General features: G+C 45.7%; 1 protein-coding gene across 1 annotated transcript; it reads right to left on the minus strand.

Annotated features, from left to right (window-relative positions):
- Positions 1 to 1,051: 1,051 nt before the first annotated feature.
- On the minus strand, positions 1,052 to 14,832 carry TNFSF15 (TNF superfamily member 15). Its single transcript, XM_062591045.1, has 4 exons — positions 14,501 to 14,832; positions 7,763 to 7,814; positions 7,116 to 7,163; positions 1,052 to 1,645 (listed from the first exon to the last, which is right to left on the minus strand). The coding sequence occupies exons 1-4, from the start codon at positions 14,696 to 14,698 to the stop codon at positions 1,218 to 1,220; spliced, it is 726 nt and encodes a 241-aa protein (XP_062447029.1). The 5' UTR covers positions 14,699 to 14,832; the 3' UTR covers positions 1,052 to 1,217.
- Positions 14,833 to 15,040: the final 208 nt, after the last annotated feature.

Below are 15,040 nucleotides of genomic sequence, written 5' to 3' on the forward strand. Positions count from 1 at the left end.
GTGTTTTTTGTACCACCATGGCTCTGAATGAAAACGTTAAGCTGTCAAGCCTTGCTGACACTTCTAGCCAAGGAGTGGAGAATGGAGGATGTGCAACAAGGCAAGGCAGGAAACAAAGCTGCAGAGAGTGCAGGATCTGGCTGATGGCCAAGCTTCAGATGGACAGGTTGGGAAGCACGGAAGTGTGACTGCTTGAGACCTCCTAGCACTTAGGAGTCTAAAGCTTGAATCTACGAAAACATTGTCAGTTATTTTTATTGTGGGAAGAGAAGGAAATTTGGGGAGTTTCCCTGAGATATTGTAAGGTCTATGAAAGTAAGGAAGTGCAAGATGAAAAGTGAAGCATTCCTGAGCTCTGAACCTGGCTGAAACATGCCATGATCTTTTCTTTGGATCTGTTGACCTTGTGCAGGGGCTACTGGTTGCCAGCCTTCACCCTGGAGAAGGCTAGGGAATCTTTTGTCTTTAGGGCACTACGGTAGCAGTTTCCATTTTTTGTTTCCTAATGTTAGGATTTGAAGGGAAGATGCATTATTGTGTTGAAAGAGAGAATGTTTCTGCATGGTTCCCTAGAAATTCTGCATAAGGGTTTGGGGCTGTACATTGACTTAAATTGTAAACAATTTCCTGGAAAAAGTTCAGATAGTGTCTGAAAACCAGAGGGTATAATTTTAATCTACAGGGAAGTTGGAAAGGACTAATTAAGCAGTTAATTATTAAACTGGGCTTTATGTTAGCGCAAAGTATATTCAGAAGGAAATGATGAAAAGTAATTACCTTTTAGTACAGGGAACGTGAAGAAAGGCCATGAAAAATTATACTGGAAATGCTGGGGAAAGTTTAAAATACTTTTCTGAGGTGAGGAAATGGCTTATTGGAGGCAGAACTACTGATGTAACTTAGCTGTATTATTCAAGATCAATATTCATACCCCAGAGGTGTAAACTGTTCCTCCCTAGTTTACAAAATTTCAAAGAGCTCTCAGTTTTTGCATGCAAATACACTTTCTCCCTTCCCACCCACCCCTTTACTTCAATTTTTCTGAGGCTTTTTGGGTTGCTTCAATTCAGCCTGCAGCTTCAGCTTTCCCTACCCCTTAATTTAAGGATGCAGAGGGTGCTGGGCTGCAGGCAAGAGACAGTGCAGAGCAGCACCCTGAGGCATGCTGACAGAGTTGAGACCTAGGAGGAGAGCCCTGGCCAGCTGCTGCCTGAGCCCTACAGTAAAAAAGCACCAAAGAAAGTTTTATGCTCCTTAGTATAGTCAACCAGCTTGATGTCACTGACGTTGACCATTAGCTTGTCCCCTGCTTCTAAGGAAACAACGGCGCCGAGATAAATAGGCTGGAACCAGCTGTTTCCTTTTTCACTGAGGGTCTTGGTGCCAGTCAGCAGCTGCGTGGGCTCAGGGTAACTATCAGTGACTTTGGTGATGATCTCAGTAACAGAATTTGTTTTACTAGAACTTTCAATGGGCCCTCGGAAAGTAACCTGAGCATAGACATAGTAGTCCCCGGACAGGGGTATCACCAGTGCGTTGCTGAAATAACTCAGGTTGTTCTTGGTAAAGGCCAAGCCACGCTTGTCTTCCCACTGGAGAATTGGCAGCTGATTTCCCACGACGCTGGTGAGGTCTTGTTTCTTCACTGTGGAAGAGAGGAAGAGATCAGTTAGTTGGCTCTGGCCGAGGAGACAGTGCTGGCTGTACCATGGGAGTTGTGTGTGTTCAGAGCTGATCTCTACTCCAAATGGCGAGCAAGTTAAATAGTGAGGCAATCAAAATGCTAGGGGAGAAATGTTCCTGTGTTACAGGCAGAAAATTGAGGCAGAGTTGGCTGCAGGCTGGACTATCCAAGCAACAACTGGCCTGGGCAAAGTCACGTGAAAGGGACTATTGTCAAGGAGGCTCTGGGCCACCACAGCAATCAGGAGCCAAAAATCTTGGGATGCTTTTAGAAGACCTTGGCTAGTGCAGGTTGACCGAAACTGTCCTTTCTAATGGCCACATTTCAAGGTTCTGTGGGAGTTCACCCTGCAGCTCTGGGATGCTATCTTACCTATTTACAGAGTATAAACCGTATCCTTAAGTGAAATTATCATTGGGACAGTTGCACAAATAGGGATGTGTCCACACCTGGTGTTTGAGGACAATAATAAAAGACTTTGGAGCAACATATTCTTCACTGGAGATGGATTGTAACTATGTTTGTCAGTGTAGTGCTAACAAAGAATAATAAACACTACTGTGCTTGCGGAAGTTTTGCAATGACCAGAAGGAAAGCAAGCTAGTCATCTTGAGCTATCAGTGAACGCTGAGACGTTTAAACTTTCTTCCTGCCAAGCTGCTTCTGAAGCACAGACGTGGGGTTTGTAAGCCTTTGCATCAAACTTCTGACTCCATGTGCACCCAATGAAACCTCTTGTTCTGCAATTGCTTTTGGTTTACTGATGTCCTTTCACTTTATCAAAAGCCCAGAAGAGCCTGCTGCGTTTCCAATTCCCAGAACAACACATTATATTCAAACCCAGTTAGTCCTTCAAGATATTTTAAAAGCTGAGATCTAAAACACTAGAGTTGGTGTATTACCTTCAGCTTTACCCCAGGCTTTTTCCCAGGCGTGTGGATGACTGACTATTAACAGAGCTCAAATCCTGTCCCCAGCATTGGTCTGATCCAAGCAGGGGACTGGGAAGTGCTGTCCTCCTGCTCCCTTCACCTCTCCTTCGTTGTTCCAATTTTGGCTCACGCTGCAGCCAGAAGAACAAACTCTAGCACTTATTGTATCTGCATGGGAGCAGAAGAGTTTCCTCTGCCACTTAGTGACTGCCACACAACTGTTGCAGTAAAAAAGCAGCTGAGGCAGGGAAATAAAAAATAAATTAAAAAAGGGAAAAACCTATGAGATTCTGCCATGTATTAAAAGGAATCTGTAAAGTCAATGTTAAAAGCCAAGAAAGAGAGAAACAGCTGATTTCCAGGAAATTAGACTTTTCTTTTTCATGAGCTTGAGTTAATATTTAGAGGTGATTTTCAGCCTGTATTTTGGCAGGTGCGCATGGGCAGGGAGGTAAACTGAATGCAGGTGAGGAAAAGCTTTGAAATGCTCTTGGCAACAAACATTAAGTTTATCCTGAGTGAAATGAGATTCAGAGAAACTAATGGACTTGACTACCGGCAATGTCCTTTTTCTCCCTCTTTTTTGGCAATAGCTAATCCATAAGGAGACCAGGAGCTGTTTGCAGAGCAGCATGTTCCCTGAGCAGCACAACACAGGAATGGCTTTTATCAGCCTGCCTGTCAGCAAGGCTGAAGTGTTAAATCTTTCTGATCTTTTGCCCAGGAGTCAAAGCACATGAGGAGAGTATTTCTGCATGGCTGAATGATAAGGATCGTGATAACAAGCCAAGCCGAATTAAAACTATTACAAGGACTACGATGCTTTGAGCCAATGAAGCTGTGCCTGAAAGAGAGGAATGAAAGAAAGCAAAAGTAATTGTGGTCTGATATTACCCTCATCTATCCCTCGGGTGTCTAGGGACTAGGCTGAGTCCTGGCTAAAGCTAAAGCAGCATTTGGGGCAGTGTGAGGTTTATCACAACTTGCAGTAATATCTCTCAGAGATGAGATAGTAGCAGGGAAAAGCTGCTTTACCATGGAAAGGACCAGAAAAGATTATAAAATTTCCAGAGAACACCCTGGGCTCTTTTCCATCTTGGGAAGTTTGGGGAAAAATTGAGGAGAATCTGCATGTCAAGTGTTTTCTCTCTGTGGACAATGACGCATTTAAAATGTCAGTGGCACTCAATTCTTCAGTGTTTTCTTATAACTAACAAGCATCTCAGATGAAGTATGTGATTTCATAACCTCTAGAATTAGGCAACTAAGTTCTATAACTATAACCTTCCTTTTAGGTTAGAGCTCACTGTATTGATATGCGCTATTTTCAGATTATTTTTTCCATGTTTTAGAGACATGTTAAGAGGCAAAATGCATGTTCAAGTGCCTTTGGGACAATATTGTTCCTTCTCTAACAATAGTAGTATTAGTCATTTATTTATTTCACAAATATATGCAGCAGTACTTCCTGCAAATACACATACTATGCTCATTCTTAAAAAGTAAATAAAATCTGTTTTTAATTAGAGGTTAATAGCTATGGTTACTTCAGCTTTTTCATGTGTTTTTCACTTTTTGCATCCTTTACATGTGAAATTTATTTTCCTTCCTCCAAATCCCTTTTGGTTTAGTCCCCTGCTGGGGAATCCTTTTGCCTGGCAGCTTTTGGGGTTCTTTTTGATGTTGTATTGGCAAACTTCTGGGATCTTGCAATGCACTGCCCTCATCGGTGCAGGAGTCTGATGCTGAATGCAATCCTCTGAGGGCAGATTCCTGGTCTCCACAAGAGACTAGGGTCTGAATCTCCTATGTAGGAAAACTTTTACAACACATAATACAATGCCTAGTGGCTGAAAGATCTCAGAGTTGTTCAGGATTGTGCCCTGGCAGTTTAATGACTGACTTTAAAAGGTCACTACATCCAGCCATGAAATGGAAACAAAGTGATTTTCTGCCCAGATTTCGTGGAGAGCTCAGATACTACTGCAGTAGGATAAGTGTTAGGCAAATACTTGATGGAGTTCCTTGTGCTGCTACCAGCTACAATGGAGTTCATCCAGCTGGCTGATGGCAAGGAGGAATAGGCACTGGTTTGCATCCTGACTCGAACTGCAGCCAGGTAAGGGAGGGAACGACAGCGTGGCATGTTGCAGTCCGCGCTGGTAAATATAAAGCTGTGCACAGGGCAAAATAGGGATAGTCACCCACGCAGGAGGTTTTGGTGCTAGTGTGGATGAGTTCAAAACGCTCCATGTGTGTTGAAAAGCCCAAGAGCATGCAGAGGATTATTCATAAAGGAACAGAAAACAAAACATCAAGTCATTCTACTGCTTAATTCAGGGGGCCATTCCCATATAAGTACTTTACTTAGTTCTCATTCTCCTCATTCCTCTGCTCTCATCTTCGTAACATATTTTCTAAAACTAAAGAAGGATGGAGAGGAGCAGTCAGGAATCTGGAGGAGCCTTCCTATGGGGTGAGAGTATGTCACTCTACTACTTTCACTTTCAAAAAAGTGCCTGAAGTGGGGCATGTAACAAAACTCTACAGATTAGTTATTCCCTTTTCACTTTCTATGCACTGTTCAGTTTCTGAGAATAGAAAAATAAGGTGGTACCCAAGAAATGATTATGCAACAAGTTTAAAGCAAAAAACAGGAAGTACTTTTTGATGTGTGATGCATCATTAAGCTGGGAAACTCATTGCTGCAGGATGCCATAGAAGCAAAAAATCTACTTGGGCTCAAGAAATAATTAGCTGAATTTGTGGAAGTTAGGTTTTCTGATAGCTATGTAATGCAGCAGTCTGGATGTTGTCTTCTGCTCAGACCCAAATTCCCCATTGTACAGAAAAGGAGTAAGAACATCCTAAGCACCTCCGCTTGGCTAAAGCTGCTGGATACAGGACACTGAGCTGGGTCAGACCAAGCTCCAGCACTCCTACAGTCAAGGCTTGGATATTTCCAGTATTATAGGAACCTTTCAAAATGCCACTAGCTTTTTCCTTTTCAGGCTCATTGCTCTGGCCAGCAATGGCTGGGCCCAGGAGGATGCTGTGCTGCGGAGGTTGCTGAGGAAGGGACTGCTAAGTACCTTTTGCAAGTGGAGTGCCTGAGGAAATTTGAAGCAAACTGCTGGGTGCTTCCCAGAGGTAACTGGATTTTTCTGCAACCTAGGGAATTTCCCTACCAGCAGAGCAGTGCTTTGGCTGCTTTTCTGAGTCAACTGCACTGGAAACCTCTGGGTCGGTCTCTGTCACGTGAAAGTGGAAGTCTAAAAGACTTTTATTAGTAGACTTGGTCCTTTTGATCTTGCAAACTTGCATTTAAGCACAGATGGGTTTTGAGTAAGGATGGGTCAGTTTTGGGGTGCTGACAACCTGCATAGAAATGGGACAGGACCTAGGGTGTGTTAGCAACGAACTTGTGGACAAGAGAGAGACAGTCATGCTCTCTCAGAATCACCTCGGATGCACTGATCTGTTTAGCACTATTTGTAAATATAGGACAGCTTTGGGGAAACAGGAAGCTTCATGCAGCTTCTTGCAAGCTTGAAATTACTTAAGTGCTCCCCTGGAACATGACACAGCCTTTTGGAGGAGCCCTTGCAGTGAGCTGTATTTTTGGGAGCTATAAATTGCTTTATATAGGAGAAGTTCAGAGCACTCAGAGACGCTCAGCACTCAATCTCAGCCACATGAGAACCAACCATGCGCTTGTTCCTCTTCTCTGGTAATCCCTGAATTTTCCAAGAGGGTGGAGCTAGCTAAGATGGAGGATGGCTCAGGATAGTGTCTTTGGTGTAACACCAGCTGCGCTTTCAAGGTCGAGGTGCAGAGACAGCAGCCTTCCAAATGCTGTCTGTCCCTCAAAAAAATATTATTCCCCCTCTACAACAGTGCTGTGAGACATTGCCTTCCTCTTCCTGAGGTAGATAGGGGCTCAAAGAGGTTCAGCTAGGCCTAACTCTTCCCTTGCTTCCTCAGATATGGTTTAGAGGTGTCCTCACCAAAAACAGGAGGTTAGTTTGTGGGAATATGGTGCGTGTGAACTGAGTCAGGACTTGCAGGGAAAAAAAGGGCTGAAAACTGACCTTATATGACCTGATTTTGCTTCAAAACTGGTAATTCTTTTTGATTCACAGTAGTGAGAGGGTGCTTTTGAGGTTTTGCCATTGATTTTTCCAGCAGAGCTCTACAGATCACTAAAATACCAGGCACTTATTTAAGCTCAGTTGCAAGAGCTAGTCTGAGTGCTTGTTCAAGAAAACAGCCCGGAAAAGCAGCAATGTTTCAACTACTGGTTTCTGTAGACCATTTTACACAAACACAGACCCCAGTAAATCTGTTACAGTCAATAAAGCCAAGCCGATCACTCTTTTGCCTGTGTTTCCTGGCCTGCAACACCTGATCCTATCAGACTCATGTGAACTGAGATAATTTGCATTAAAAAATCTGCTGTAAAACCCAAGGGAAACGCTTCATTTTTGGACAAACATTACCTGTGAGGTGTGCTCTTGGCTTTTCTGCACTGGAAAGCATACCTATACCTAAGACGGGAAAGAAGAAAAAGGTGTGAAAGGATGTTTGCTCTTCAAATCAATCGGATGTAAGCAGTGATCGTTCCCTAGAGGAAACGTGTGCAGCCTCTTTCCATTTCCGCATACGTCTGAGCAGTGATTTATTTACTGTGACTGTTTATTGACATAGGCAGGCATCGGGGTAATAAAATGCCTTTGCAAATGACTGAGCTTGTCAGTCCCACTGTGGCACTAAATGTGAGGCTTCGACAGCACAAATTGCCGCAGCGTCTTAGTGTAAAGTGCTGGAAGGAGGAAAGTGGGGGGGCTGAGTTTGCCCATGCTCGGAAGGGTATGTGGCATGCACAAGCTCCCTTGCATCTGTGCTTTTGCTGTGCCCTCAGTTCAGAAATGCTTATCCTTTTCCTATGGCCTTGGTTATATCCTGTCTACCTGACTCTTGCGGCCCATTTTTTTTGCCCATGGTCTGCTGTGACTTGGGAGGAATTTGGGTAGTGAGAGCAAAGGGAGAGTGGGAAGCTGTCTGCCCTCAGGTGTGTTGCAGCAGCAATTGCAAAACCTCGGTGAACAACAGTATTTGGGATAGTGGAAAGGATGGACAAACTTACCAGTAGCCAGTGCCCGCTGCTTCAGAAACCGAGCGTCCCTCTCTTCTGCAACCTGCAGGAGAGAATTGCAAGCAGTTAGCTGCCAGGGCTTGAGTTCCAGACATGCACTAAATCCACAGAGAAGTCCTGTCTGAATTTTCCCAGGAAACAGCTTATGTTTCTGTAAAGGTTTCATGTAGAAGGACAAGCCCTCACAGAGCTTTGTTTCCTTGCAAGAACTTTCTGCTGTCAGCTTGAAACCGCCTACATCTCAAAAAAGGAGTGAAGGACAGGCCTGTGGTTGTTGCCACGTCCCACTCTGTCCTCGATCAGGGCTGGACAGGCCCTTGGCATGACGGAGAAAGGCTTGGCATAACATGCTAGTGTAAAATAGCCCTCATGAGCCATCCTTTGGGATGGTGTTTCCCTCCAGCACAGCTGGAGCATTAGAGATCTGCTCTGGCCCCTGCTCCACGCAGTGGAGCAGCAAACAGAAGTCAGGGCACAGTAAAGTGAGCGATTTCTCTTGTCTGAAAGCTTGGGGGGGCTGAGCCTTAGCTGGTACTCAGTGCACTCAGTGCCAGTGAAGAGAGTTACTGAGGTGTATCAGCAGCAGAGCTGGTCTCTTGCTTGCTTTCCTTTATGTTGTTTCAGGCTGCAAGTCTATGTCTTGGGCCTTTCTTGAATTTTGGATAGCTTCCTAGGAAGACGGACAGGAGCTGAACAGGTTGGAGGCTGCAGCTGGCAGAGACCTGAGCCCCAAGCACTTAACCAAGGAACTGCAGGACTGGCTTGCATTTACTTGCTTCCTAAGTTTTCCTCTAGAGCTGAGCACCACAACGTCATCACAGGACCCCACGTGAACAGCGAGTTAAAAGGCAGAAACACATGGCCCTGGGCAGTGCCAGGCAGTAATGATGTTTATGTAGAGCGGCGCAAAGCAAAGCTGGGTTTGTTTATCATGCATCTGCCAGGGCTGGTCCTTCCTCAATCACCCTCTGACACAGCTAGTGGCTCCTTGCCAGGTACTAGTCCTCTTAACGCAGGCTGCAAATCAGCACAGCTCCTAACCGAAGGAATTAGGCTGCGTGAAGCCGAGTGTAGACCTGGCCTGCGCTAGGTGTGCAGAGCACTAAAGCAACAACGTCCCTTAGGCTTTCGCGGGGCACCGCTTATTGCGGGTCTGTGCCGACGGCCCGGTTGCCGAACGCGGGGAGATGGGGCAGTGCAGACAGCTCAGCCTGTGGGACCTGGGCTCTTGGGAAGCCCAGCCATGCAGCATGTCAGGAATGTGCTTGCAGCTTGTCAGGAACGTTCAGTGTTTTGTAGACAGCTGCGATAAATAGAGTAAACTGCCACTGATCAACTTGCAGTTAAGGATTTGATGCGTATCAGCTAACACACAGGCTGAAATAATAAGAACAGGTAGATAACTAGCCTATCTCCTGGTGGCTGTCTCTCATGCAACTTCAAACATTACAAGTAAAGTAGAAAATAGAAAATTTATGTTGGTTGGGGCAGGAAGATGTTGGGATGAGTTTGGGGACTGGTAGCTGCTCCAATGAACCAAAGAAATTTTTATGTCTCACTAACGGCAAACATCCACATGCTCTGTAACATCCTGCGGATAACTGTCCGTTCTAAAGTAATGACTCCAGCATGCAGGAGAAAAATGGGCAAGGAGAACAGCAGGGCAAATTCTTTTTCGCTTTCCCATCTGTCTGTGCATTTGCCCCAGGCACAGGAACGTGCTGTCCTGCAGGCAACGTCAAGCAGAGGAGATGGGGTGGTGACAGTGCCTCTGTGTGTGGCTGACAGAGAGGAATGGTGTTGGGCTGTGGATGAGATGTCTGGGCCTTTCGTTATGACTAATGACTTTCTCTGAGGTCGTATCTGCTTGTGGCGGTGTCTAAACATGACTGTATTTTTGATGTGCCACAGAATCACAGCCAGGTGACTGTCCTCCTCCTAGTGGGAAGCTTGACACCACAGTGGAGGGTTTCTCTCCATCCCTCCCCCTCGCTCTGGGACAGCCGCACTTGCCTGAGTGTATTTATCTACACTGTTATCTACGTGATGTTGCCTACATCTTTACCAAGTTACATATTTTCTAGTGATGCTAAGTACAGTAATGAGCTACAAATCAATCACAGAACTATATTTAATCACGCAACTTCAGTGGGACTAATTATGTGTTTACAGCTAGCCTGTGCTTAAGTACTTTGTGTAATTCAGACTTTGCAATACAAGTAGAAGTGATGGGAAATTAGGAAGGATCTGGAGAAGTATCTTGCTTCTTTATAAAACATGCAGAATATATTTTGACTGAAAACTTGGAGGAAGCTTTCTATGCAACCTTAATTTACTTATTTCCAGGAAACTGGAAATAAGATGGAAACTTCAGCTACAGTAGCTGTATTTCTAGATGCTAAAGGATAGTATAATGCACTAGATAGAGCAGGTTACTGGCATGTCTGAAATTATTCTGATGCTTGGTAAAAACGTGTTTTTTCCCCTAACTATACTGTTTGATAAGTATACAGGCGTCCTAAACCTCCAATGTAAAACATTTGAGCATGTAAAAATGCTATGTAATGACAAGGTATTAGTAATATTTGACCTGAATAGGCATGGAAATTGTACATGTTTGGTGTGGATGTGGGGGTATAAAGACTTTTCAGGAAGAAAGATGTGATGGAAAGCTAAACAGTATGAGACAGTAGAGAGAAATCATTTACTCAGTTAACATTTTTCTCTATTCTCCTTTCTTGTTTATCTGTGATTCTGAGAAGTTCACAGCAAGGCTTTGATTTTCCATTTGGTTAGTGTGGAGAGACTGTTAACGAGGGCTGAGTGATTTTGAAAATCCCACCACAGAGCAGACTTGGAGACAAAGAACTCAAACGGCCAGCTCTGTGGTTTGCAAAACACTTCTAGGTTGTTTTGACACCAAGAATGTCCAAAAGCCTCAGTGCACTTAGATCCACATAACAGTAAAGGAAAAGAGAAGAGCTGTAACATCCCCTGCTCACCCTCCTTGTCTCTCGCACCTCAGGAAAGGACTGGAGGTGTCCAATAAAGAACGGCACCGGGAAAAGAGGCTTGGCAGAGAGGTTAAGCAAAACTACCCCCAGCAGCTCCACCACTTTTATCACAAGCCACAGTTTTACAGCCAGGGTCTGTGTAGTGCACCCATGGCATGATTTTGCTAGCTCCAGGGGTGCTGTATAGAGCCTAGGCTAGGCGTATTAGGTAGCAGCTGATCTCATGCCAGTGAAAACTAACCGCAAGTGGAGCATTTCTGCTGTGCTCTGGCATGCAATGTAAAGAGCCTGCACGGGCATGTGCCCAGGGCAGGTGTGTTTTGGTTTCCTCAGCTGCTTTGCCCTGTAGGACTGTATTCATCAAGCAGCAAAGGTAAGTCAAGAGTTTTACTGCCTTCGAGAGGGAAGTCTCGTGTTCCTGGACCTAGATGAAGCACTCGCTCTTCTTCCCCAGACACTTATCTGTCCTTACACATCAATAAGCCACTTCAGCTTCTCTTTTGCATTAGAGTAGGCCATTCTGGCTCTGCAGGAATATGGTTCTTGCATTCCACTTCTGAGCTCAGCTGTTGGTTTCTGGCTAGTAACAGGAAAGATCCTATTGATGTGGTAGAGAGATCCAGCCAGAGCTGTCAGGAGTTTAAAGTCTCTCCAGCCCTGCAGCAGTTCCCTTCTCCATTGCAAGACTGACACAGCATCCAGGTTTGTGTGCAATGCTTTGGGCTGGGCTTGGATTGCGGTTCTGCCGTGCAAACAGGCCCTAGTGTCCACATGTGTGGGGTGGGATTTGATGGTCTGTTTCTGGCGTTAGCAGTGTGGGTTGCTGAGGCGGCCGGAGATGCTCTCCTGGCTGCTGTGTCGCTCCCCTCGGCAGATCTGCACACTCAGACTGTAGCTTGGCTCCCCTTTGGGGGAGGATGCACTGAAGTCTTAGCCCTTCCTCTGGAAGTACACAGCCAGAGCCACTTACAGATTTCCTGCTAATAATCTAAGACACCAGTTATTTGCCTAGTGAACCTTATTTTCTCATCTTGCTGTGTCAGAGCACAAAAGAAAGTGACTGCTATCTCCAAAAGGGAAGCAGTGTAGCAAGCCTGGAAGCTGTCCAAGAAAACCAGCATCAGACTTGAATTATTCATGCAAGATAGGATATCACAAGAGAAAACAAGTGGTTCAAACATGTTGCTGTAACAACAGAACTTGCCCTGCTCTGTCCTGAATTGGCCATTTCTATAGAGGAAAGGGTGAGTTTATATCCACTCAGAGGCCGAATGTGACACCATGTGCACTCACACCAAAACAGTAATGAATAAACTGTCTCACCCCGCGGGCTAATCTAAGGCACACCCATGTTGCACAACCCTTTGCTGGCTCCCCACCATCTCCTCCTCCTCGCTCCAGGAAGAACAGTCACAGGAATTTACTACTGCTTCTCGCTGCTGGGCTGTGCTAGTCCCTCTCTCCTCCCAGGACCAGCACAGCTGCTCCGGCAAGCTGATATTCAAGTATTTGCAGGCTGAGCTTGGCCCTGGGGCAATGAGAAGACTCCTCCTATTACTTTCTTCTTGCTGCTACAAGGGTCTGCAAGTGAACACACACATCTAGCGCAAACTGGTGCCTGCCCACCTGCTCCCAGCATGCCCAGGACATCCACAGTTCCCAAACCAGGACCACCATAAGTGTCTGCTCTCAACCAAGTTATTCTGGCTCAGGATCTTAACAGGGTATGTGAAGAAGACATCCTTTAACAATCCAGCTTAAACTCTTCAAGCACAGAAGGAAATGCATGATGATAAGACTCTAGCTTTTCCCAAGAGCTTCTATACTCCAAAATGTTCCCCTTGCCTGATGACGCTATGGCAGTGAGTTGGAGCTGCAGGGCTGAAGGCCTTTGCTTAGCCTGTAACACTCTTTATGGGGTTAAAAGAAAGCAGCAGAGGAAGACAAAAATGCCCACGTGTGCTCTGCTGCTGAAGAGCCCTGGCAATGCAGTAACTAATCAGTGGAATGAATGATGTGGAAAAAGCAGTATCCACTTTAATGCTAACAGGGTGCTCCACCCACTCAGCTTGGCACAAACGCAGATGGCTGCAGGCCATCTGTGATAACTTTATCTTCCTCCTTGGGATTTGCAAAAGCTGTAACTCATCTGATCAGCTCATTACATCACTGGGGCAATACTATGCACTAATAATTCAGCGCGCATGCATAGAAATGCATTCTCATGTCATCCAAACTAGGGCACATCTGAAGGGTTCGTATTGCACCTTCTCTCTTGCAAAGCCAAATCCATTCAGAAAAATACTTTTCTCCATTAATGCTGCCAGACAGAGTGAAGAGCTAAGAATGCATTAGTCCTATCAAATAGGCTAGCATTTTATTATCATATCTCTCCAAGATCCTTAGAAGAAATGAACTGAATCTCATAGGATGAAGATATGAAAAGAAAGAGTCCTTCAGCCGTGACTGTCAGAAGTGCTTTTTCACTCTGCACATAGTCTAGCTGGCCTAAATAGCAATAACAGGGACAGAGCAGTAACAAATACTTTCGTGTGTGCATGTAACCATCAAACGTGCCAGTCTAAGCTCCTGGGCAGGACTGTCACACCCCCTTTCAGCTAAGCACAAAGTTATAAATGGGAGACATGCGAGAGACTTGCTGCAGAAGTCTGCTTCAGTGCAAGGCGCCAGCTGTGCGGACAAAAGGTCAAGCTAGTCCTTCTCTACACATCTGCAGGTGCACGTGTGCACAGCTGTGGGCACAGCTGTCACCTGAAGCATCTGTAGAGAGAATGTTTGCTGGGATAAAAATTTGCCTTGGAGGCAACTTATTAACACCATTTTCTTTTGCTGTTTTGAAGTGAACATGCAACATTCAGGCTAGTTAATGAATTCCAGACCTGAAGCTAAAGTTCCTTCAAGCCCTAATTCTTTGAACATACATGCATACTTCTTCCTTCAACCAGGGGCAGCCCTGGTTGAATTCAAAGGCTACAGAAGGAAAACTCACATGTTTGCAGGCTGCGCTAGCGAACGCCCGTTGCTAGAAGCAAAGTGAGCTTAGCTGTCTGTCGGAGAAAAATAGCTGAGAAGATCCCTCCATCTAGAGAAAGTTTGGATGGGGGATAAAAAGGATTTTAACATCACACTTGGCAGTTGTCCCAAACCATAAGTCAGCAGAAGTTTGCATTAACGAAGCACTGCCGAGGACTCTGGCTGCCTCCCCTCGACGTGTGCTGAGTGTTTGACCCACTGACATCAGCAGCATCGTCAGCAGGTGCTTGCAGAAACAGTACGTTGGTAGGTGAGGTCTCAGAGTTAATCTGAGAATAGGGAGGGAAATGAGACATGCTGCCAAAATCTGGCTGAAATCAGTGGAGGACACTGATTTCCATCAACTAGCAATTTCTCTTAAGAGATTCCTGCAGTCCACCAAGAAAAAGATTTCAAGTTCTACCTTGCACTGTGACCTTAGTGAAATTAAAGAGAAGAGGAACAAAAACTGTTAGTTAAAAAGACCAAACAGAACAAGATTAATCCCTAGCAGATTGGCTCTGTGTGAGGAAGAAGGCATCTAATAGGAAGTTTCTCAAGTTCTCCTAAATCACTCGCTTGTTAGAGGGAAAAAAGAGCTAAACAAACTGAACTTGCGAGATATTGGAAGCCGCTCTCTCCTTGTTGCGGTGTGGTAGGACAGAAAACGGCAGTCTCTTACCTGGTTGGAGCATGTGCTGGGGATTCGGAGGCTTCCAGCCAGCAGATAGGCTGTGGGCAGCGCGAGGACCAGCACAGAGAGCAGGCACAGAAGCATGCCACATCGTATTTTCCTCAGATCCTCCTTGAGGTGCATCCTGGAGGCTTGGTTGGTCAGAGCAGCCTCTTCCTCCAGGGCTATCTCCGTCACATGGTCCATGCCGGTGCCTGACGTGGAAGCTGCTGTTCCCTGAATGGGAGCGGGGAACAGCAAAATCTCTTCTGGCTTCTGCCCTGCATGGAGACCCCCATTAAATAAGAGCTGCCTTGAGTGTGGGAAGGCACCGCGCACACACACCCTCCCTCCCAAGGAATGCACCGCCTACAATAGAAACCTAGCTCAGGGAAAGAGAGCACCGCTTTCCCCGCGCTCCCCGAGGTGACTGCTGCATATGCCGCCGTCTGCCTTTCCTCCCCCCCACCCCGCTGTGCAGAAGGAAGCTAGGAAAGTCCCAGTGGGTGGAACCAGGATAAACTCTGCCGCTGGGCTGGATAAGCTCGA

This window comes from Rhea pennata, chromosome 18 (assembly GCF_028389875.1).
Source record: "Rhea pennata isolate bPtePen1 chromosome 18, bPtePen1.pri, whole genome shotgun sequence".
NCBI classification, from domain to species: domain Eukaryota; kingdom Metazoa; phylum Chordata; class Aves; order Rheiformes; family Rheidae; genus Rhea; species Rhea pennata.

Excerpts from the sequence above, each read along its gene's own strand:
- TNFSF15 (XM_062591045.1), bottom strand. The coding sequence starts at position 14,698 with ATGGACCATGTGACGGAGATAGCCCTGGAGGAAGAGGCTGCTCTGACC. Across the intron at positions 7,815-14,500 it reads CCAGCACATGCTCCAACCAG|GTTGCAGAAGAGAGGGACGC; the intron begins GTAAGAGACTGC and ends TCTCTCCTGCAG. Across the intron at positions 7,164-7,762 it reads GCAGCGGGCACTGGCTACTG|GTATAGGTATGCTTTCCAGT; the intron begins GTAAGTTTGTCC and ends TTCCCGTCTTAG.